Source organism: Podarcis bocagei, assembly GCF_964188305.1.
Source record: "Podarcis bocagei genome assembly, chromosome: 3".
NCBI classification, from domain to species: Eukaryota; Metazoa; Chordata; class Lepidosauria; order Squamata; family Lacertidae; genus Podarcis; species Podarcis bocagei.
This window is the reverse complement of record NC_138127.1, coordinates 9,301,164-9,326,064: the sequence shown is the minus strand read 5'-3', so window position 1 is coordinate 9,326,064 and position 24,901 is coordinate 9,301,164. Positions and strand designations below refer to the sequence as shown.

Sequence of the window (24,901 nt, the reverse complement as noted above, 5' to 3'; positions counted from 1 at the left end):
AGGACAACCCTTGTTAGCTTGGCTCATTAAAGGAATTTAGTTGCTGAAGAAGAAGGGTAAAGGTAAAGGTAAAGGTACCCCTGACCGTGAGGTCCAGTTGCCAACAACTCTGGGTTTGCACGCTCATCTCACTCTATAGGCCGAGGGAGGCGGCGTTTGTCCACAGACAGCTTCTGGGTCATGTGGCCAGCATGACTAAGCTGCTTTTGGCGAACCAGAGCAGCACACGGAAACGCCATTTACCTTCCCACCAGAGTGGTACCTATTTATCTACTTGCACTTTGACCTGCTTTCGAACTGCTAGGTGGGAAAGCTGGAGCTGGGACTGAACAATGGGAGCTCACCCCGTCACAGGGATTCGAACTGCCAACCTTCCAATTGGCAAGCCCTAGGCTCAGTGGTTTAATCCACAGCACCACCTGCATTCTGAACAATCTAATCTTTGGGGACATTAGGAAGATGATTAACTTAGCTGTTTTATGTTAATGCTGTTGCAAGGGAACATGGAAGAGCATTACTGAGGGATGATGGGAAATAATGCCTTAGTTTAGCCTTTCTTTACCTATAATGTGTTTAAGGTAGACCCCAGTGAGCACTATGAGACTTGCTTCTGAGTAGACATGCATAGGATTATGTATATTCTTAAATTTGTTAGCTGAGTCTAAAACCATTATTTCACCATAACGTAACTGATAGGTAGAAAAGAAGCAATTTGGTATTATGCGAGATGTTCAATTTGGACGTTGTTATAATGTTTCATGCGCTTGATTTCTTTAAGCCTGCCCCTCCTTTCCTTATGGTCTCACACTTCTCAACTGTGATGGCCACTCAATGACCATTGGCTGGAAGCTTCCACGATTCAGTGGTGGGTCAAATATTCTGGGTTATTACATAGACAAACGAGAGGTACATCATCACAACTGGCATGAAGTCAACTCTTCTCTTATTAAAGAGAGGATTTATACGGTCAGTATTGCTTTCAAACGTTGGTATTTAGACTTAATATCACTTTATTTTTAAGATGTAATTTTGGCTGTGATGAAACCATTCCAAAATATGGCCTGGAAGAGAAGAAACAGTAGCACATATTGTCTGTATGGGCACGTTGTGCAGTTGCATGCAGTGAATAAGATGATGATGATGATAATAATAACAACAACAACAACAATAATAATACATTTTTTTAATTATTTATACCCCACCCATCTGGCTGGGTTTTCCCTCCCTTCCTCTTGCATTGAGACAATGTTTCTATAGTGGTCTATTCATGCTGGCATAAAGGAAAAGACAAGTTCAGAACAGGATGAGACTGTGATGCTGTTTGCACATACAGTGGTATCTCGGGTTACAAACGCTTCAGGTTACATACGCTTCAGGTTACAGACTCCGCTAACCCAGAAATAGTATCTTGGGTTAAGAACTTTGCTTCAGGATGAGAACAGAAATTGCGAGGCGGTGGCAACAGCGCAGCAGCAGCAGGAGGCCCCATTAGCTAAAGTGGTACCTCAGGTTAAGAACAGTTTCAGGTTAAGAATGGACCTCCAGAACGAATTAAGTTCTTAACCTGAGGTATCACTATAACAGTAAGCCATAGTCAGAAATAAACCATGGTTTACCATGAACAAACAGTGTGCTGGTGCATGCCTGTCAATCACTTCTGTTCCGCTTCATCCTGCCTGCTTTCAGGAGAAACACAAGCCCAAGTCTTGCCTTAGTGGTACATGCCAACTAGGGTCTGTTTTACTCCAAACAACCACCAGCATGAGCTAAGATCTGCTCATGACTTATTGCTCATGTTGGTTTGGGAGAAACAAACTGAAAGTGTTGGTTTGCATGTATAGATAAGCCCAGCCTTGTGCTTTGTTTCTCCTGGGAGTCAGAAGACAGGATGCAACAATTGACCAGCATGTTTGAGCTGTGGTTGATTTCTAGCTACATCTTACTGTTACTTGTTGCTGATTGATGAATGATTCTGGACAGTAGCTTATTTCATCTGTTATCTATTGCCAACAAAATCTCATGTTATAAAAAGACAGCCATTAAAAGTCCCACAGGACAGTTTCCCATTAGAAATTTTATTTTAAACAGACCAGCCATTGCTTCTCTTTTGGAACCTGTCCATATTTAAATAGCTAAAGAGCTCTCCTCCCATTTTTTTCATTTTAAATTAACTTGGTTATTTAGCTTAAAGCACTACGGAAGTTAACTCCAAATAAATGAGAAGATTTTGAATGTCTTACTTCTATTAAGAAGGTCATGTGAATATTACCCATGTTAAATTTGTTTTTAATGTCAACTGTTCTGCAAAGGTAGAGGATTTGACAGAAAACGCCTACTATGAATTCAAAATTGCTGCCGCAAATATCGCCGGCATAGGGCAGGCATCTGAACCCAGCGAGCATTTCAAATGTGAGGCCTGGACAATGCCAGAACCTGGTAAGTAGTTTGGCCATTCATAAAGGGAATGCATTTTTGAAAATGAGTGACAGTTCAAACGTTATCACTTGACAATGGCAGTCGTAATTTAATATGTTTGAGTTTTAAGCACAGTACTCCAGTTTGTCATAAGAAGAGGTTTTCACAGTTTATCAGGGGAAAGCAATACAAGGCCTGTGGGAGCCAGTGTGGTGTAGTGGTTAAGAGCGGTGGACTCGTAATCTGGAGAACCGGGTTCGATTCCTGGCTCCTCCACATGCAGCTGCTGGGTGACCTTGGGCTAGTCACACTTCTCTGAAGTCTCTCAGCCTCACTCACCTCACAGAGTGTTTGCTGTGAGGGAGGAAGGGAAAGGAGATTGTTAGCCGCTTTGAGACTCCTTAGGGTAGTGATAAAGCGGGATATCAAATCCAAACTACTCCTCCTCCTCCTCTTCTTCTTCTTCTTCTTCTTCTTCTTCTTCTTCTTCTTCTTCTTCTTCGGGCTGTAGTGCCATCCTCCCTGTGGAACGCCCTCCCACCAGATGTCAAAGAGAAAAATAACTACCAAACTTTTAGAAGACATCTAAAGGCAGCCCTGTTTAGGGGTTTAATAGGTTATTGTATTTTAGTGTTTTGTTGGAAGCTGCCCAGAGTGGCTGGAAAAACCCAGCCAGATGGGCGGGGTATAAATAATAAATTATTATTATTAGTAGTAGTACTATGCCACATGCGTGGCATCACATGGCAACACACAACCCAACATGGCACACACCACACATGACATCACATGGTGTGAGGGGCCCCGTCAGAGCTTCCAGTGGCTGCATCAAGCCCCGTCAGGCCTTGGGGTTCTATGTGACATCACACATGCGACACCATAGGGCACCCGGCTGGGCACCCACTGTGAAACTTTTGTGGGTGCATTGGCACCCAGGGCCCCCTAGAGATGGCACCTATGTTCCCTTCCATTTTGTGAATCAACGGTGGTTAGTTCATCAGTGGAGAGAATATTGTCAGAAGTGTGCTCAATTACTGGTGGGTGAGTGGCCCCAATCTTTCTTTAGATGAACTCAGAAATGATATGCAATCTTTTAAAAATAATCAATCAATTAAAAGATCTCAGTTTGTTTCTGAAAGTCAATCTGAGAACTCGGAAAAATGCCCTCATACTATCGCTGTCAGTCCCCCCCCCCCAAAAAAAGCCTTCTTACCCACTGAAACACCATTACTCCTTCCCTTATTTGTCAAATAGTGAGGGAAGCAGCAACAATGGCAGCACGTAAGGAGCCGTTCCAAGGTCTCCTTTCTCTTCCCATCTATATTCCTCTGACACTTGGGCTAACAGAGAATCAGGGCCCAAGTGCTCAGGAAAATGATCATCCTGCCAAGGGTTTCTGCATTTGCAACAAAAACAACAAAAGTATTCAAAAAATGACCCAAATTTTCCTATCTCCATTCCTGGAAACTTTCCAAGTTCTTCCAAGGTGAGCTTCAGATAGCTTGCCCAGCTCTCTAATTAATCAAAGCAAACAGAAGCTTCTAGGTAATGTTGTTTGTCTGTTTCATTTGAAGGGAATACGTCTTCAGCCTCAAGCTTTGGATCATAAATAGATTCCAATCTCAAGAAAGTGACTATAATCATGCTGAGAGAAAAAGGGAATCACTATTTACTTCTTTGAGTCCTTTCTATAACCTTCCACTTTGGATTATTGCCTCTGCACATGTTTGCAGAATTTCAGGCTAGTCTCTTAGTCTTTAATAGACACATCTAGAAGCAGGAAAATGATGGGCTTGTTCTGCATTATTTGAATAAAGCAGTTTGAATTACGTTGGGAAATTGTGGCACAAACCTGCTGCGGTTCTTTTTATATGAGAGTATTTTAATATTTGGGTATATAAATATTAATGTGGTAAGCTGCGTTGCACTGGAACTCTAAATGACAGCTATAGAAAAATAAATCATGAAGTAAAGATTCAGCCTCTCAACATAGAAAGACATGAATAAGGCACCTGCTTATAGCTGGATTCGAGGGAAATATCATTACATTCCTTGAATTTTTCTCTAGCCTTCCACTTCATGCCTTTTTGTTGTTGTTCCATTACCATGAAAAGTACTTCCTCACAAAACACAAGCAGATTGATACAAACCCTTTGCAACAGAAATTCAAACACTACTTGCTGCCTTGAAGGACTTCAGTGGCGAATACTAGTTTCCATTTTGTGCATGCTATTCATGTGGAAACAGTAAAATCAATATAAGTGTTAATGAAATCATTTGTATTCGGTGACAAAGTTAGTTCTAAACTCAGTGGAGCAGGTTGGCACATCAGAACAGTAATAAATTAAAACTGTATTTAAAGGAAGCATTTGTGCATGCACACACATACACAAAAATACTGTTTGAACACATGGAATCTCCCAATGAAATGCCTCTTACCTCAGATTGAAACTACTAAATTCCATTTAGTAATCTATGCTCTTGAATTCTAATGTATCACTCTTGTACAGGAAAACAGGGGATGAACCTGTTTGTTAGGTGGTAATTAGGACTGGACTGACATTTCTCAGAAAAGAGTTTTCTGACAAATGTTTGGAAAATGCTGAACAGTCAGAAATTTCAGGTTCCCCTCTAGAGAACATTCAACGAAATGGCCTCTCCAGTTTTGCCATCTGTGAATTTTGGCTGAACTGTGGATCCAATTCTGACATAATTTAATATTGTTGAAGGAAGCAATGGGCTTTGTTCCTACTTCTTCCAAGCCTGCTCTTTTAACTTGTTGCTAAGAGAATTTTTTCTTCTTCCAATTTTCAGTTCACAACATTTCCACATTCATTTGTGATTCTTTTTTTTAAAGTCCCCATGAAATTTCAGCAGCATGCTACTGCAAATTTCTCTCAATAGACACATTTGTATGTAATTTTATTTCTTTATAAAATTATTTGTATACTGCTATATCATTAAGAATATGTCAAAACAGTTTACAGCAATAGAAACAAAACCGACACAAAAAAAACCTAGTGAAAAACCTAGAGTGAAAAACAGACATCAACCAACCAACCGTTGTGGATATACAAATTTTTGCAAAGCAATTCACCCTAATATAATACATTCCGGTATGTTATTTTCACCAATGTATGCATTTTTATGCATATGTTAAAAAGTGCTAATGAGTGAAGTTTGCCTTTAAATGTGAACTGAACTGACTTTCTCCCTCATTTCTCTTGTTGACATCCATTTATGATCCATCTTCTTTAGGCCCTCCCTACGATCTTACGTTTTGTGAGGTTAGGGATACATCCCTTGTGATTCTCTGGAAAGCACCTGTTTACATTGGCAGCAGCCCTGTTAGTGGATATTTTGTGGACTACAAGGAGGAGGAAGGAGAAGAATGGTTCACATTCAACGAGAAGCCAACATCACACCGTTATCAAAAGGTAGAAAAATCTTAGAGTTGGAAGGGACCCCGTGTCATCTACTCCAACCCCCTGCAATGCAGGAATCTCAACTAAAGCGTCCATGACAGATGGCCATCCAACCTCTGCTTAAAAACCTCCAAGGAAGGAGAGTAATTGGAAGTTATTTGCTGTGGTATTTGGAATGTTGTCACTTCTTATCTCCCCCCATCTTGCTGTTAGTTGAAAGCACTTCATTGTCTGTATTTTTTTTAAGGTCACCGAATTACATGAGGGCAGATCTTACGTATTTCGAATTCGTCCAGTGAATGATGCTGGTGTAGGCAAGCCCTCAGATGTTTCTGAAGCTGTGCTGGTCCAGGCTAGACCAGGTATGAAGACATGATATTGACTGCTATACTTCTAAGATGCCCAAATATCTACAACGCGGGGTAACTTTTTAAACTCTGGAAGGGGTAGATGTGTTTATTTTCCTATCTGACTATAAAACCAAAGGGTTGAGACCCAAAGAGGTCAAAGTGCACCCCTAAAGCCATTTTTGCTTCTTGCTGAAGCCCTGTGTTTTATGTTGGTTTCTACTTTCATGGGCACACTGAAACCGCCTCCCAATTCTAACCCTGTCCTGTCTCTGAAACTTCACTGTATGAGAATGCTAGATGGTATAATAATATCTCTGCAACAGCCCCATTTCCCCACTGTTGCAAGCTCTTAAAATAAACTTGTTTGCTCTCTCTGTTTGTAAGCTGCTTCTTCCCTCTGGCTTCAGCAGCAAATTGAGCTAATTAAAGGAACATTCCGGACCTTAAGACTCTCTTAATTGAATCAACATTTACCCCCCCCCCCATACAGAACCCATACATCCCCTTAATAATTACATTTCTCATGGCAATCATATATTGCAGACACTAAGGAAATCACTGCAGGTGTGGATGAAGAAGGCAATATTTACCTTGCCTTTGACTGCAAAGAAATTTCAGATGCTTCTCATTTTGCTTGGAGTAAATTCTATGAAGAGATAGAAGATCATGATAAATACAAAGTTGAAACAGTTGGAGAACAGTAAGTTCTACAGTTGTTTTAAAGAAGTCTTTGAAAATCAGGATACTTTTAGCAAACAAGTAGTCACCTGTCTTTTTTTGCACTTTATTTTTTAGTTCTAAACTTTATTTTATGAAGCCTGACAAGGAAGATTTGGGAACTTATGCTGTTGCTGTTAGCGATACTGATGGTATTTCATCCAGTTTTATTATGGATGAAGAAGGTAAGAAAATAATCTTGTATTCTTTATAGGGCATGGCAGAGTTATATAAAGCTAAACAGGGAACTTTATTAACCCCCAAATCAAATGTATGCATCTCACCCTTCATTCTTTCTGTGCCAAAGAGGACATGAAACTTTTATAGCCATTAATTTTTTTTAAGGAAAGACTTTTTTTTTTGAATTTTCAGATTCTAGAATTTGGCTTTTTTAAAACAACAACAATAACAAGAAACGTTTGATATAATTAAATACTGCTTAAACAATAGAAAAGTCAATAGAGACATATCATTTTCCAGCTCTACTACTACTTTGATTGTTAATTATTTGACTTGATGGTCACTTGGTACACTAAGGTCTCCAAGCGACTTACAACATATTAAAAAACATAAATATAAATACATTATATCATAAAAACGGGGGGGGGGGAGGACTAACCCCATAACAACCACAATAAGCTTGGCAGCACATTAGGAACAAAACAGCAGCATCTCACATCTCAGTCTTTCAAAAGCCTGGGGAAAAATGATAACCTGATGCCAAAAAGATGTCAAAAAAGGTAGACCTTGCTTGGGGAGAACACTCCACAGATAGGGTGCCACAACTGAAAAGACCCTTGTTACAACCCTCTGAGCTTCCCTCAGAGAGGGGAGCTTGAAAAGGGCCTCAGAAGATGATCGAAGAGTCCAGTTAGGTTTAAATGTGGAGAGGCATTCCAGAAGATATTGAGGTCCTAAGCCATAAAGAGCTTTATAGATCAAAGCCAGGACTTTGAATTGGGCTCAGAAGCATACAGGCAGCCAGTGTAGTTGTAACAAGATTGCCATTGTATGATCCTTGAACCTCCCAATAGTTGGGTAGCTGTATTATGCACTAACTGAAGCTTCCGAACTGTTTTCGAAGCAATAGTTTAACTTGGAGGTTTTCAGAGCATAGATTACTATCTATGTTATCCCTGTCCAAATAGTTGGGTCACCAGCCTAAGCTTATGGAAGACACTCTGCACCATCAAGAGCACCAGTAACTCAAGAGCCACAATACTACAACTATTTACTATTATTATTGTTAGCATCAGATCCAAATCGAAAGTTCAGCCAAGTTCAGTTTATAGCCAACAAACAAAACAAACAAACAGATTTTAACAGACAAGCAAAGATGATAAAAACATCATAATAAAACACATGTAATGAAAGACTTGTAACAAATAAAACATATCTACACATGTCTCAGGTTGCAAGGCAAGACACATAGTAATAATAATAATAATTTATATAGGCTTATTTCTGGATACAATTCTAAGGTGCCCAGTCCTTATTGATCATATTACATTTATATTGCATTTATTCCACAGGCTCTAGGATTCATGTTTCCCTACAAACTAGGAATCCTTTGAAATGAATGGGCCTTAGATGCACGTAATACATTTTAGAAATGAGATAGAACTATCTGTTGGGTTTCCTTGATGTTTCACTTGCTAATTTTGCCTTTTCTTTGTTACTTGCAAATTTGCACATTGTGCAATTAGTTCCATTTTCTGAGCTCTCATTAGCAATTCTAATGTGTTAAGTAGGGCTAATCTCTGTATCCAGCTATGTAGAACCTAGCCTTTTGCACAATTTCTATGAGGATTTATTGACATTTGCTGTGTATCTTTGTAAACATTTCCTGTCCACCAGCTTTCATTCTCTTTTGCAAACGCTGAAAGGAGACCCTTTCAAAAGGAGACACCAGGGAACAGGGTCAGCTCAGCAGAGAAATGAGAGACGTAGATGTTGGATTAGGGCTGGCCCAAGACAATTTTCATCCTCAGGTGGAACCGCAAATGCCCTTTCTTCATTGTACCCAAAGTGCATCTTAACAAAGGGCAGTCATGTTATTTTGGCACATCTCATAAGCACCCTTCCCTGGCAGTAAATACAACACTAGTAATTTAAATAACCACCAACCTCTTGCCCTTTTATGACACTCCAAATCGGCTGCCTAAGGTGGCAGTCTCACTCAGCCCCTGGCCCTGCTTGTTTTAGACATTTTACCTTTTGCTTTTAGTATATTTCATTCTGAACTTAGAAATGTAGAAAGCCATCTTAAACCATGTCAGACCTTTGGTCTATCTAGATCAGTATTCTTGACACTGACAGGCAGCAGAGCTTCAGGGCTGGATAACTCAGTTGGTAGAGCATGAGACTCTCATCTTAGGGTTGTGGGTTTGAGCCCCACATTGGGCAAAATATTGCAGAGGGTTGGACTAGATGGCCCTCATGGTCCCTTCCGACTCTACAATTCTGCGATAATTCTATAATTTCGGAAAGGGGTCTCCCAAAGTCTGTCTTGGAGATGACAGGGATTGAACCTGGGACATTCTGCATGAGGTATATGGCCCTTTTCAAACTCTCTGTCTCTTCTCATATTCTTTCATTTGCAAAAGTTGACTTTTCATAGGTATCTTCTTCACCGAAATGGGGGAAAAAGAAAGATTATTAGTGCTTTATGGAGTCATATACTGTTCTTAACATTTATTTTGACTGTCAGAATAAATTAAAACATGAAAATTGTCCTTCATTTCAGAGCTTGAACGTCTGATGACACTAAGCCATGAAATCAGAAATCCAAGTAAGTAGGACTTCTGAATCTAATATTCAGTCCCAGAAGGAATATATTTACACTCCGTTGATTGGAGTAAAGTAATGAAAAGTGTTTTTTTAAAAAATAGAGCAGCTTGCTTATCCTTCTATTAATTAAATGCAAATATTAGTTTCTGTTTAAGAGAGATCTTCTTCACCACTGCAAATGTATTTGGATGAATGGATTCAGCTTGGATATGTCTAATATTTGCTGGATTATGTATTTAAAAGCCCTAAATAGTGCAATAAATATGCACTTCAGCTTGTGCTCTGACTCATGCAAAACCAGCTTTAATACACATCTGTGCAAATACCATGGAGGGGTTCCATTTAGCTTTCATAACATTTCACTTGTTTGTTGCTGAAGACTCTCAAAAGCTTTAAACTGCTGGGACTTATCTTTGGCTAAGTTATTCCAAAGCAGAAAAGAAAGGAAAGGGGGAAAAAGTCCTTCACGTGTTTGCTTTTGTGCTCTGCTCTTTTCCCTCCAGCAATCCCTCTGAAGTCTGAATTAACCTATGAGGTTTTGGACAGAGGCCAAGTTCGTTTTTGGCTTCAGGCTGAGAGCATTTCAGCTGATGCCAGCTATAGATTTGTAATCAATGACAGTGAAGTTGTCAACAGTGATGTAAGTACATGCCTGGGAAGATATAGTGCCAGATTCTTTGTAGGACGAGTACTTAGACCTGGTGAAGGGACCTTTTCTGTTTTAATGGCATCTCTCCATATGTACAGCTGCGAGATACATATAACCTTATAAACCACTACACCAGGCAAGTGAAGTGTTAACAAGTGAGAGAGTCCAATGTGCTAAATAAAGAAGATTGATTCAAGGGTAGGCAACTGGATCTGGTAGTGAACTCAGTTCATATATCCCCTACCCCCTATTGGCCAAGTCTGAGATGTGAATAAAGTCATCTACCTTTCAATCACATAATGTCATGATGATAGCATGATATCAGGTGACCCACTTTTGTTCATGTGGAGATTCAGCTGGTCAGCGGAATCTTCTTCTACTCTTTGGCGATCACTTGTAGCTGAGTAAGATTGTCTTCCATAAAAACGGTTTTAACAGTGAGTCCGTAAGTGACTATGGAAGCCAATTCTGGATCCACATGTCCTTCCACAATGGGGGACATAGGTTTGTGGGTGGGAATTGATCATGGTGAGGGTTTGCCAAATGTGCCTTTCTCTTAGCACATTTCTCCCTTTCGTCCTGAGTTCAAACGTCTTCAAAGCCCATGACACCTTTGGTAAAGGCTGTTCTCCAGGTGGAGCGCTCACAGGCCAGTGTTTCCCATTTGTCAGTGTTTATACTACATTTTTAAAGATTTGCCTTGAGAGAGTCTTTTTACCTTTTTTGTTGACCACCAGCATTATGCTTTCCATTTTAAAGTTCAGAATAGAGCAGTTGCTTTGGAGGACAATAATCAGGCATCCACACAACAATATGAGAAGTAAGCCCCACCTACTTCTGGCTTTATATAATTAGTGACTCAGCAGCCAGCCACATTTTTAGCAAAATTTCTTCCTTGTCAATTCTAGGACAGGCACCCCCTTTTATTCCCCCCAGCCTCCATTGCCCTCTGTTTAGAGTATAATGCAAATTTAACATCCCCTGAACAAAGTCCACACCATTTCTGTGGTGTACAGCATCCAGTACACCACTGAAACTGAACAGATTTGTAGTTGTAGTCACAGTAGTAGGAGCATATTAAAACACACACAGAGAAACACACCTCCTCTCTATTCATCTGCGCCGGGGCGGTTTTATGGTGCAACTAACATCAAAAGCATTCCAAGGCTTTATGCAATAGACAGCAATTCTGTGAACTCTTTCCATTTTTTGTAAACTCTTTAGGAGGTTTAACTAGTTTATATATAAGGTAAAGGGACCCCTGACCATTAGGTCCAGTCATGGCCGACTCTGGGGTTGCAGCGCTCATCTCGCTTTATTGGTCAGGGAGCCGGAGTACAGCTTCCGGGTCATGTGGCCAGCAGGACTAAGCTGCTTCTGGCGAACCAGAACAGTGCACAGAAACGCCGTTTACCTTCCCGCCGGAGAGGTACCTATTTATCAACTTGCACTTTGACGTGCTTTTGAACTGCTAGGTTGGCAGGAGCAGGGCCTGAGCAACGGGAGCTCACCCCATTGCAGGGATTCGAACTGCCGACCTTCTGATCGGCAAGTCCTAGGCTCTGTGGTTTAAGCCACAGCGCCACCCACGTCCCTTTTAGTGTATATATAGACAGTTCTAAATGGGAGATGTTCTTTATTTAGAATATTATATTTTGCCTACTTTTTGCTTCCTTATTTAGCAGTAATTTTCAGGGACTATTACTTCTCCCCCTCCTCCTCTTCCTCCCGCGCCATTTCCCCCTCTTCTTCTTTTGGCTATTTCCAGACCTGCGTCATCTCTCCCTCCTTCCCTGCTTTTGTATTTTTAGCAATGCTACGAAAGCACTGGCATCAGAGCTACTTTTTTCTCTTTTTTTGGAACAGTAGTATTATTTCACCTCTTTAATTAGCAAGCCACAGGTGACGTTTGCATTTGGAGATTGATGATATTTTTGTGGAAATTCACATAAAAGCCTCGTATTTATGACTGCCATAAAACCATTGAACTTCATCTCACTGCATAATGGCAATAGCTAGAAACCTAATTATATTCTAAAACCTGCCCAGAGACAGTCACTGCAGCTGCTGATCATGTTCAATAGACCATCATACTAGCAGGAATATAGTTTTGTTCTTGACACTGGCCGAAAATAGATAATTTCCGATGAGGCTCTAATTGGAACAACTTCCTTTGGCCTTTCTTTCGAAGGATTTTATTTTTTGAAATGAAGGAACATAAAAAAGAGGGCTAAATTCATTAGCTCTTCTAGGCAGCAGTTTTAATCCCACACCCTGTAGATTTTAAAAGGGGAATAATAGATATATTCCAATGAAGTATAAAGAAAAAAGGTTGAATCTTTGTTTCCTTTTGTCTAGTGGAAACACAGTTAAGTTTTCTGTTTTGAATATCGATCTATTGCAAATGTAAATTTTTGGTTTTCGCCCCTTTGGTTGTGGGAGCAGAATATGGTAGAATCAGCAGGCGTACTGCCTTCAAAAGGTACATTAATATTAAAAGATGTGCATCTGTGCTCTTGAATGCTTTGTATTAATCCCTATGGAGCTTGTATAAAAGATGTTCAATATGGATTGTGGAAAGCCGCAAAAAAGTGGTGCCCCCCACAAATTGATGGAAAGAAGACTAGCATTTCATATTGACTAGTCCTTCAGAGAGAGAGAAAAAGTGATAAAATCCTATGTAAGCCTACATTCCTATGACTGTAGAACTAGGAACAAGCTATAACTGGGAATAAGGGTGGATCTACACAGAGGAAAACCCCCACTATAAATAAGTCACAAATTAAATTGTTATAATAAAAGAGAAAAAAGCTATGTAAAATTGCATAGAAAAGTTTTGTGCTCTACAGCGCCATCTGGAGTTGCATGTTTGCAATGCATCCAAAACACTGTTTTTTGACTAATGTAGCTGAGTCCTAAATCTTAATTGGGAATAAGCCCAGGAAATGCAATGAAATTAACTTCTAAGGCAACATACAGTAAAGGCAACATACAGTAAAGGCTTCTAAGGCAACATACTGTAAAGTATATATATATATATATATATATATATATATATATATATATATATGCTTTCGTAGATTTTCACGGGTACACGGGAAGACACCCGAAGACACCAAAACCTGCATATATATATATATATATATATATATATATATATATATATATATATGCTTTCGTAGATTTTCACGGGTACAGGAATGCAGGTTTTGGTGTCTTCGGGTGTCTTCCCGTGTAAGAGTTGGGGTGTCTAGGCGACGTTTCGACGAGGTCTCACTCGTCATCTTCAGGCTGGTGCTTTCGGCTTCTTGTTACTGGAACAGAGCAGGATCTCAGTGTTTGAGTTCCTATAAATACTGTTGAGGGGGTGTGGTGTATAGCCTCCAACGTTCTGGGCAGAGAGGAAGTTCCCAGGTTAGTGTGTCTTTTCTTCTTTTGTTCATTAATTACTTGAGGGATATCTTGAGTGATTTCTTGAGTGATATTCTGAGTACCACTTAGGAGGGTCATTAGGTGTGGATTAGTTGCTAAAGCTTTCGTGTCTTGACCTCTTGACCTTGTGAAGAGTTTTTTCTGAGAAGATGGCTGTACTGCACTTAGTTGTGCTCTGGCTTGGCTTCGTGTATAGGGGCGAGCTGTGGTTTTGTGCCCTGTGCCAGCCAGATCTGTGTAGGGATTGCAGGGGGGTGCAGCATCCGGAGGTGCCACTATGGTTTGGCTACTGGATGGTGTCTGTAATTTATCTGTGGAGAGGGTCTGGGTTTGGGTCTGGTGTGGTTGATTGGAGATGGCGTTCTGTGTGCCTCTGGTTCTGGTGTCGGTTTTTGTGGGGAGGGCTATTTTCCAGATGTCTGGCAGGCGGGACGTATCGTCACGCTTGTTCATGTTGTGAGGGTGTTTCTCTATCTCGATGGCTTCCATGATTATTCTCTTGTGGTGGTGTTCCATGTTAAAGAGCAATTTGGAATCTGAAAAATTAATTTCGTGTCTTGTTTCTTTCATGTGTTGGTAAAGAGAGGAAGTTTTTTCTTCTTTTTTGACGGCATTCTTGTGTTCTGCGATACGTGCATTTATTCGTCTGTTTGTTTGTCCAATGTACGTGGCTGGGCAGACTTTGCAGGGTATTTCATAGACCCCTTGGTTTTCTAACTGGATTTTATCTTTGGGGTTTCTGAGGATATTGGCTATTTTTTGGTTGGTGCATGCCAATGCTTTAGACCAATGCTTTAGACAAGTCAGAACACAAACCCAAACTTTGGCTCAGGTATGTTGACGACACCTTTGTAATTTGGCCACACGGGAAGAAAAAACTAGATAGCTTCCTCACACATCTCAACAGCCTACACCCCAAAATACAATTCACTATGGAAATAGAAGCCAACAACCAACTTCCCTTCCTTGACGTCCTAATCTACAAAAAACCTGATGGCTCCCTAGGACACACTATCTACCGGAAAAAAACACACACCAACCGCTACTTACATGCACAATCACACCACCACCCTGCACAAATAAACTCCGTAGCCAAGACTCTCATCTCCAGAACCAAACGCCTGGCTGACAAAGACCACTTGACAACTGAGTTACAGAATCTTTCAAATGTGTTAATCGCCAACGGATACCAGCAAAACAGGGTTACGAAGCTAATCCAAAAAGAAACACCCCCCAAAAAGCAAGACACAGAAGAAAACAATGGCATGGCCCTCCTTCCTTATATCAAGGGCACTACAGATAAAATTAGCAAAATCCTCCATAAACACAATATCAAAACAGCCTTTTGCACCAACCAAAAAATAGCCAATATCCTCAGAAACCCCAAAGATAAAATCCAGTTAGAAAACCAAGGGGTCTATGAAATACCCTGCAAAGTCTGCCCAGCCACGTACATTGGACAAACAAACAGACGAATAAATGCACGTATCGCAGAACACAAGAATGCCGTCAAAAAAGAAGAAAAAACTTCCTCTCTTTACCAACACATGAAAGAAACAAGACACGAAATTAATTTTTCAGATTCCAAATTGCTCTTTAACATGGAACACCACCACAAGAGAATAATCATGGAAGCCATCGAGATAGAGAAACACCCTCACAACATGAACAAGCGTGACGATACGTCCCGCCTGCCAGACATCTGGAAAATAGCCCTCCCCACAAAAACCGACACCAGAACCAGAGGCACACAGAACGCCATCTCCAATCAACCACACCAGACCCAAACCCAGACCCTCTCCACAGATAAATTACAGACACCATCCAGTAGCCAAACCATAGTGGCACCTCCGGATGCTGCACCCCCCTGCAATCCCTACACAGATCTGGCTGGCACAGGGCACAAAACCACAGCTCGCCCCTATACACGAAGCCAAGCCAGAGCACAACTAAGTGCAGTACAGCCATCTTCTCAGAAAAAACTCTTCACAAGGTCAAGAGGTCAAGACACGAAAGCTTTAGCAACTAATCCACACCTAATGACCCTCCTAAGTGGTACTCAGAATATCACTCAAGAAATCACTCAAGATATCCCTCAAGTAATTAATGAACAAAAGAAGAAAAGACACACTAACCTGGGAACTTCCTCTCTGCCCAGAACGTTGGAGGCTATACACCACACCCCCTCAACAGTATTTATAGGAACTCAAACACTGAGATCCTGCTCTGTTCCAGTAACAAGAAGCCGAAAGCACCAGCCTGAAGATGACGAGTGAGACCTCGTCGAAACGTCGCCTAGACACCCCAACTCTTACACGGGAAGACACCCGAAGACACCAAAACCTGCATATATATATATATATATATGCAGGTTTTGGTGTCTTCGGGTATCTTCCCGTGTAAGAGTTGGGGTGTCGCCTAGACACCCCAACTCTTACACGGGAAGATACCCGAAGACACCAAAACCTGCATTCCTGTACCCGTGAAAATCTACGAAAGCATATATATATATATATATATGATTTCTTCAAACTATTATATAAACCTAAACACACAACCTCAAATAACCAACCCACAAACAGAACTTTGAACACTTTAAAGCACCATACAAATGACTTTGAGGATGTTGATAATCAGCCACCATTTAGAATGAAAAGAGCCAGTTTTCTGAAGCAACCAAATCTTTCAAGACACAATGCTGGAGAAACCCAGTTGTGGAAAGATACAGCAGAGAGAGGAGTCTTTCCCCTTGATATTCTTAATCCTTCTAGAGCAATGATTTACTTTTATTTTGTATTGCCTTTTAAGCTTCCCCTTGTCCTTATGTGGAAATAAAACCTTTCGGCCAATCATATTCATGTACAATGGCAGTGAGACCAACTGGGGATCCAGCAAATCCCAGGCTGGCTCCATCCTGACCCTTCCCAGCCTCTGGAACACCTTTCCACTTCCCAAACATTTGGCAGCAGGCCCATTTTGCAGGGAGAACCGGGCAGAGCAGCCCTGTTGCCTCACCCACCTCTCCCCTTCCAGCCCAGCCTCAAAATCCCCGTAGATAATCTCTTTGACCTGCCTTGTTTTCAGACGCATAAGATCAAATGTGACCATTCGACTGGTATCATTGAGATGCTTATGGACCGCTTCACTATTGAAAACGAAGGAACCTACACAGTGCAGATTCACGATGGGAAAGCCAAGAACCAATCTTCATTAGTTCTTATTGGTGATGGTAGGTTCCCCGACCGATGTGCCTTCGCTTACAGCGGCCTTCCCAAACCTGGTGCTGCCAGACATTTTGGGCTACAATTCCCACCACCCCCAATCACTGCCCATGCTGGCTGAGGCTGATGGGAGCTGGTGTCCAGCAATATCTGAGTGGTTAGAGTTTCTCCATCTGTGATCTAATCCAACCGCTCACCAGATTGGGGGAGGCTGGGTTACAATGTAATTTAAGCATTTCTGAATACCTGAGCAAGTAAGCAACTCACTCTGTTGTCTCCCATCTATTTTTTTATTTTATTTTTAGCATTCAAGGATGTATTGGCTGAAGCCGAGTTCCAGAGAAGGGAGTTCCTGAGGAAACAAGGTAAGGTGGGAACAATTGGGCAAGCTTTGTTTTTCTTGCGTGATGCAAGGGAACATTCCCTGAGAACAATGTGCTCACTTAATTCTCGCTGACATCACTAGATGCCAAAAATGATAATACAGTACTTTGTGCAGCTGTAATTTTGTTTCCATGCAGACTGTTATCACGCACAACGTCACCATGCCCTGCTTCCAAGATAGTTGGAATGTATGCTTCTCCGCCAGTGGTGGATGTGGCAGGGCACACGGTAGTGGTGGAGTGGGCAGCGGCGGCAGCAGTGGGTGGCAGGGCAGAGCAGCACTTCCCATTTCTCCTCATGGGGCAAAACACAGCATGTTGCCCCCAGAAGGGAGGAATGGTGCCGTGCCAGGATGAAGTTCAGAGCAGGCTTGGGTCCAGTTCTCTCTCTCTCTCTCTCTCTCTCTCTCTCTCTCTCTCTCTCTCTCTCTCTCTCTCCCCCTCCCTCCCTCCCTCCCTCCCTCCCTCCCTCCCTCTCCTTCTCTCTCTCTCCCTCCCTCTCTCTCTCTCCCCCTCCCTCTCTCTCTCTGTATATATATATATATGTGTGTGTGTGTGTGTGTGTGTGTGTGTATAATATATATATATATATATATATATATATATATATATATATATAATTTCCAAAAATGACAAAACAAAACAAAAAAATTACAGTGGTACCTTGGGTTACAGATGCTTCAGGTTACAGACTCCGCTAAGCCAGAAGTAGTACTTTGGGTTAAGAACTTTGCTTCAGAATGAGAACAGAAATCGTGCAGCGGTGGCGCGACAGCAGTGGGAGGCCCCATTAGCTAAAGTGGTGCTTCAGGTTAAGAACAGTTTCAGGTTAAGTATGGACCTCCGGAACGAATTAAGTACTTAACCCGAGGAACCGCTGTATATAGTTATCAGTGCATTTTGCCAACTGGAGAGTAAGCGCCTATAGGATGACCAAGGTGAGACAAATGCTGAAACTGGGGGGGAAACCAGTGACTTTGCTTCAGAATGAGAACAGAAATCGTGCGGCGGCAGTGTGGCAGCAGTGGGAGGCCCCATTAGCTAAAGTGGTACCTCAGGTTAAGAACTGTTTCAGGTTAAGAATGGTCCCCAAGAAGGAATAAATTCTTAACCCGAGGTACCACAGTACAGAAAAAAAAATCATAACCAGATTAAACCATAATGTTTTTTGATTGACTTCCTTCCACTCCTCCTCTTGGTTCCATTATATATATATATTTTTTTATAAAATTTTTTATTGCGTTTCTTTCCATAGGTTAACAGATTAGTTTACATAGCAACATGCAAGAAACATTTTTTTTTATATATGAAAAAAAATAAGAAAAAGAAGAAAAAGTTAAATATCTTTCACGACGTCCTTCAACAATTCGCTTTCTTTTGGACCTCCTCACATCCTCTCAACATTGCATTCATTATTCTAGCCAGTTCAGCAATTTGTTATCTTGTTTCACATCTTATTGTACCTTTGAATTTATTATGTTACCAATTTCGGAAGTTTGTAATTTAGTTTTAACACTTTTAATAAACATAATATTTTGTTTCTAATTTATCTCGTTTTTTCATCATTACTTACTTTATCATTTACTTAGCTAAATTGCAGAAGCATAACGTTTCTTAATCGTGCACAATCTTAACATTCAAACAACTTATAGTATTTTTGCAAGTAGTCCTTAAATTTTTTCCAGTCCTCCTCCATTGTTTCTTCGCTCAGATCTCGAATTCTGCCAGTCATTTCTGCCAACTCCATGTAGTCCATCAGCTGCGTCTGCCAGTCCTCCAGTGTGGGTAAATCTGGTGTCTTCCAAAACTTTGCAATAAGAATCCTTGCTGCTGTAGTTGCATACATAAACAAGGTTCTGTCCTTCTTTGGCACCTTCCGGTCCACCATGCCCAGGAGAAAGGCCTCTGGTTTCTTGGAAAAGATATATTTAAATACCTTTTTCAACTCATTATGTATCATTTCCCAGAAGGCCTTTACTTTCGGGCAGGTCCACCAGAGGTGAAAGAATGTCCCTTCTGCCTCCTTGCATTTCCAACACTTATTATCAGACAGATGATATATTTTAGCCAACTTGACTGGGGTCATGTACCACCGGTATACCATTTTCATAATGTTCTCTTTCAAGGCACTACATGCCGTGAATTTCATACCGGTGTTCCATAACCTTTCCCAGTCCTCAGACATAATATTGTGTCCTACATCCTGTGCCCATTTTATCATAGCAGATTTAACTGTCTCATCCTGTGTATTCCATTTAAGCAGCAAGTCATACATTCTCGAAAGTACCTTAGTCTTTGGTTCTAGTAACTCCGTCTCCAGTTTCGATTTCTCCGTCTGGAAACCCACTTTTTTATCCATTTTAAATACCTCTTGAATTTGAGCGTAATGTAACCAATCTCGCACCTTACTTTTTAATTTGTCCTGGCTTTGGAGCTTCCAATTGTCTCCGACTCTTTCTATTAGTTCCCAATATTTTGGCCAGTAGGCCTCCATATTGGGCCTTTTTTTAGAAATCTTGGCTTCCACTGGTGATAACCACCTCGGGGTCTTACTTTCTAATAAGTCCTTATACTTCATCCAGACGGCAAAAATTGATTTTCTGACAATATGGTTTTTAAACAGTTTGTGAACCTTCGCCTTGTCATACCACAAGTATGCATGCCAACCATAAACATTGTCAAACCCTTCCAGATCTAGGACATCGGTGTTTTCCAACAGAAACCAGTCCTTCAGCCAGCAGAAGGCTGCAGCTTCGTAGTATAACCTTAAATCCGGCAGGGCAAACCCCCCTCTTTCTTTTGAGTCAGTTAGTATTTTGAATTTTATTCGGGGCTTTTTGCCCTGCCAGACAAACTTAGAGATGTCCTTCTGCCATTTTCCAAAACATTCCATTCTGTCCACGACCTGAAGGGTTTGAAATAAAAATAACATTTTTGGCAAAACACACATCTTTATAGCTGCGATTCGGCCTGACAAGGTAAGTTTCAATCTTGACCAAATATCCAAGTCTTTTTTAATTTCCAACCAACATTTTTCATAATTATCTTTGAATAGGTTTAAGTTTTTGGTGGACAAAGATACCCCCAGGTATTTCACTTTTTTGACCACACTTAGCTCTGTCTCTTTCTGGTACCCCTCTATCTCTGTAGGTGTCAAATTTTTGACCAAGACCTTAGTTTTTTGTTTGTTTAGCTTGAATCCCGCCACCCGACCAAACTCCAAGATAAGTTCAAGAACTCTTTTTGTGCTAGATTCTGGCTCCTGTACTGTCAAGACTAGGTCATCTGCAAAAGCTTTCAGTTTGTATTGTTTCGCTCCGACCACTATACCCTGCACCAACTGGTCCTCCCTGATCATGTTCAGCAATACCTCCAGAACAGAAATAAATAACAGAGGGGATAGAGGGCACCCCTGTCGTGTCCCTTTTTCAATTTGGAGTTCCTCCGATACCACATTGTTCACTATCAGTTTGGCTTTTTGTTCTGAATAGATTGCTTCTAATCCATTTTCAAACCCCCGTCCCACTCCCATCCCTTTCAAGTTTTTCTTCATAAACATCCAAGAAATGTTGTCAAATGCTTTCTCCGCATCAATAAAGATTAAAGCCGCCCTTGTGTTTCTGATTCGCAACAGCTCCAATATATCAATAATGTTCCTAGTGTTGTCAGACATGTGTCTACCAGGGAGAAAGCCTGCTTGGTCCTTATGAATTACTTCATTTAGTACATTTTTAAGTCTATTCGCTAAAATGTCTGCAAATATTTTGTAATCCACATTCAGGAGTGAGATGGGACGGTAGTTCTTAAGCTGGGTCTTTTCCCTTTCTGACTTGGGTATCAATGTGATGAATGCTTCTTTCCACGTTTCCGGTGCCCTCCTCCCCTCCATGATCTGGTTACAAACCTCCAACAACGGTTGTATCAAGAAGTCCTTCAAAGTCTTATAATATTTGGAGGTGAGTCCATCCGGGCCTGGAGATTTGCCAAGTTGCATATTTTGGATGGCACCTTCAATTTCCTGTTGAGTTATTTTGCTGTTAAGAATTGATCTTTTGTCTTGACTTATTTTAGATAGTCCATTTGTCCTCAAAAATTGGTCTATTTCCGATTCTTTCTGAGGCCCCTGTGCATAAAGCTCTTTGAAGTATCTGTGGAAGCACTTTCTTATTTCTTCTGGTTTCTGAACTATTTTTCCTTGAATCTCCAAGTTTGTAACCGTATTTAACTTTTGTCTTTTTTTCAACTGCCAAGCTAACAACTTTCCACATTTGTTTGCTGATTCAAACGATCTCTGCTTCATTTGTTTAATTTTCCATTCAATCTCTTGATTGATCAATTTCGAATATTGTGCTTGATGGAATTTGATCTCTCTTAGCACCTCTTTTGACTTTGGTTTGGTTCTCAGCTTTTTCTCTCCTTCACTTATTTTCTCTAAAATTTTTTCCTTTTTTCCATTCCAAAATTTTCTCTTTATTGTATTCTGTTGTATCAGAAACCCTCTCATTACAGCTTTACTTGCGTCCCAGATTGTTCTTTTCTCCACCGTAGTGTTCAAATTTATTTCAAAATAGTCCTTTAATGTTTTTTGGGCCTTCTTAACAATCTCTTGATCTCTTAACAAGGTGTCATTCATTCTCCATCTGAAGGATCCAGTTGGGATAAGTCTCAATTCCATTTTCAAGGCATTATGGTCGGAGCAGGTTTTTGGGCAGATTTCCACTTTTCTTGTTTTCGGTGCCAGCCCTCTAGATATCCAAATTTGGTCAATTCGTGTCCATGACAGATGGGCCTCAGAGAATAAGGTTCCTTCTTTACCCAAGGGGTTCCTTGTCCTCCAGATGTCAATCAAGTCCATATTGTCTGTCATTTCAAAAAAGGTTTTAGGAAGTCTGCCGTCTGTTGTTAAGTTTTGATTTTGGGATTTGTCCATATTTGTTGACACCACCCCATTCATATCTCCCATCACAATAATGTTAGAATAGTCCAAATAGTCCATCATTGTCTCATGCAGCTTCTTGTAGAATTCTGATTTTCCATCATTTGGCGCATAAATTCCTAATATCAAAATCTTCTCCCCTTGTGTTTGAATTTCAATTGCGAGAATTCTTCCATGATCATCTTTAAATAGAAATTTTGGTGACAGGTTCTCCTTTGCATAAATTACAACGCCTCTTTTTTTGACTTTGTCTGATGAAATAAATTCTTGGCCAAGTCTTTTGTTGATTAATACTTTCCTGTGGAGCCTAGTCACATGTGTTTCTTGAAGGCATATTACATCCAATTGTTCTTTTTTTAAGATATGAAATATCCTCCTTCTTTTTTCCGGAGAATTCCCGCCATTTATATTCCAACTAAGTAGCTGCAGAGACATCCTGTTCTAATTAAGATGTTCTTAGGATGAGGTGCCTTCCTTTTGCTCAGATCCCGAGGGTGCAGGCGTTAGCCCGCCTCCAGGCAGTATTGGTGTTGGTGAGGCTGAAAGCCAATCTGCTCCTTTTTGGAGATCTTCTCCGTGGTCGTGAAGGAACTTTTGGTTATCTTCAGGTGTTCTAATTTTAACCTTCCTTTCTTTGTAGGTGAAGGATAATCCTTGTGGAAACTCCCACCTATAGGGAATTGCGTTGTGTCTCAGCAATTTTGCTAGTTCTGTATAGGTGGCTCTGAGGTCCAGCAACTGTCTCGGAATATCTCTGTAAATTTCCACCCTTTTGTCTTGTATTTCAATTGCTTTTTTGAAGTGAAGACCTAGGATCTTATCTCTCTCTTCCTTTGATCTTAAGATTATCAAACAGTCCCTGGATCTGTCTTTCCTTACCAATCTTCCCAGTCTATATGCCGAGACAATCCTGAAGTCTGTATCTTCCTTTAAACCCCAGAACTTCGAGAATTCCTGTGTCAAGTATCCAATCAAGTCTCCTTGCTCGAGTTCCGGGATGCCTCTCAATTTGATGTTGCTCTCACGATTTTTCAGTTCCACCATTGACAGATAAATTTGTTGTTCACCCACCTGTTTGTGCAGGGGCTTGACTTCTCCTTTTATTTCTTCAACTTCTTTTTGTAAAGCTCCCACTTTCTGAATTGCTTCTCCAGCTAATTCCCGATTTTCCGCTGTTGCTCCTTGCAAATTCTCTATAGCTTGCGTGTGCTGGGAAACTTGTTCAGTCAATTTTTGAATCGAGGAAGTCGCTTTATCTATTTTCAAAGACTGGTCGTCCACCTTCTGGTTTAAACTTGATAATTGCTCCAATATTTGTTTTAATAGTGTATCTGACCCACCTGCTGCCATATCTTCCTCAGTGGACTTCTCGGTTATTTCCCCTTGCTCCCTTTGGGTCACCAGTACAGCTGGAACCGACGATCGGCGTCCTTGGGTCAGTGTTGTTTGTACAAATTGTGCTGGTTTCCTTTCCTTTTCTTTTTCCTTGGCCTCTTTAGATTCCTTAGCTTTAGATGCTCTTGTTCTCCCTGCACCACTCATTACACATCTGTCAGTGTTCAAGGTCAGATTGTCTATTGTTCCATGGGAGAGACAAATTCAGTTATAAACAACCAGTGAAGTGGAATTCAAAACAAAAGTCAATTCCCAGGATTTTATAATCCGAAAGCCCTGTAGGGGGAGTGCCACCAGGTTTCAAAGACAAAGAAGGAAGTAATCCGCCATTAAAGTTCCAAATTGTTTCAGTAAATCCGATAGTCCAACAGTCCCTTCAAAGACTCAAAGTTCCCCAAAGCACCTTTTATAGTTCAGCAAAGTTTCACAAGAGGTGCTTGCAACAGTATCACATCCAGTCTTTTCTGCTCAAATGTATCAGTTACGCTCCAGCAAAGTTTTTGCAAAGTTTTTGCAACTGTTTCCGCAGTTTAACACAGTCTCCCTCTCCGGCAGCCCGACGATCTGGCTCCTTAGAAATACAGCCCAAAGAGAAAAGGAGATAGGGGGAAAGTCCCCATTTACTACTTCTTTTAATCAATGTCCATTTCCACCTTCGGTTTAAAAAGAAAGCAGGTCTGATAGCACGAAAAAGTTAAAACTTCCCACAGTCCCGTTTCAAGCGCTTTCCGCTTTTTAAAACTTTGCTTTGATCTTGTCAGCAATGTCGGAAGACGGACTTCCCTTTTCTCGTCTCCCGTTTTCAGCCAAATTTAACAAATTCTTTGCCAAATTTTAAACCCCTTTACTCACGGGTATGTTACTTGCAGTTTGGTGTTGGTTTTAGGAAGAAGGATCAGCGCTCATCTGCAACAGCCGCGCGGCTTCACTTCCGCGGAAAGAGCGATGAACTCACAGCACCGCTACCCCTCCTTCACTCCGGGTCTCCTTACGGGGTCCCTTCTGTGTTTTCAGAGCAGCTTCTGGTGCCCGCCGAGTCCCACGGCCACGGGCTCACTCTACCCGTGGTTTATCTTGATGGGTCGTCGCTATGCCGCAGCGAACGACCCTTTTCCGCGGAGCCCCTCTTCAGAGAACGAAGAGGACCGCCATTACAGTTTCGCGCCGCCCCCGGAAGTCACTCTTGGT

At 41.1% G+C, this 24,901-nt stretch overlaps 1 protein-coding gene across 1 annotated transcript in view; it reads left to right on the top strand.

The window, feature by feature from the left end:
• MYOM2 (myomesin 2) overlaps positions 1 to 24,901 on the top strand; it is a 91,948-nt gene that overhangs the window by 50,265 nt on the left and 16,782 nt on the right. The window contains exons 17-26 of the mRNA XM_081189292.1: positions 779 to 966; positions 2,310 to 2,436; positions 5,674 to 5,852; positions 6,088 to 6,202; positions 6,734 to 6,890; positions 6,986 to 7,092; positions 9,654 to 9,698; positions 10,201 to 10,337; positions 16,863 to 17,007; positions 17,305 to 17,364. Coding sequence (XP_081045418.1) covers positions 779 to 966; positions 2,310 to 2,436; positions 5,674 to 5,852; positions 6,088 to 6,202; positions 6,734 to 6,890; positions 6,986 to 7,092; positions 9,654 to 9,698; positions 10,201 to 10,337; positions 16,863 to 17,007; positions 17,305 to 17,364 — 1,260 coding nt within the window. The remainder of the gene's footprint in view (positions 1 to 778; positions 967 to 2,309; positions 2,437 to 5,673; positions 5,853 to 6,087; positions 6,203 to 6,733; positions 6,891 to 6,985; positions 7,093 to 9,653; positions 9,699 to 10,200; positions 10,338 to 16,862; positions 17,008 to 17,304; positions 17,365 to 24,901) is intronic.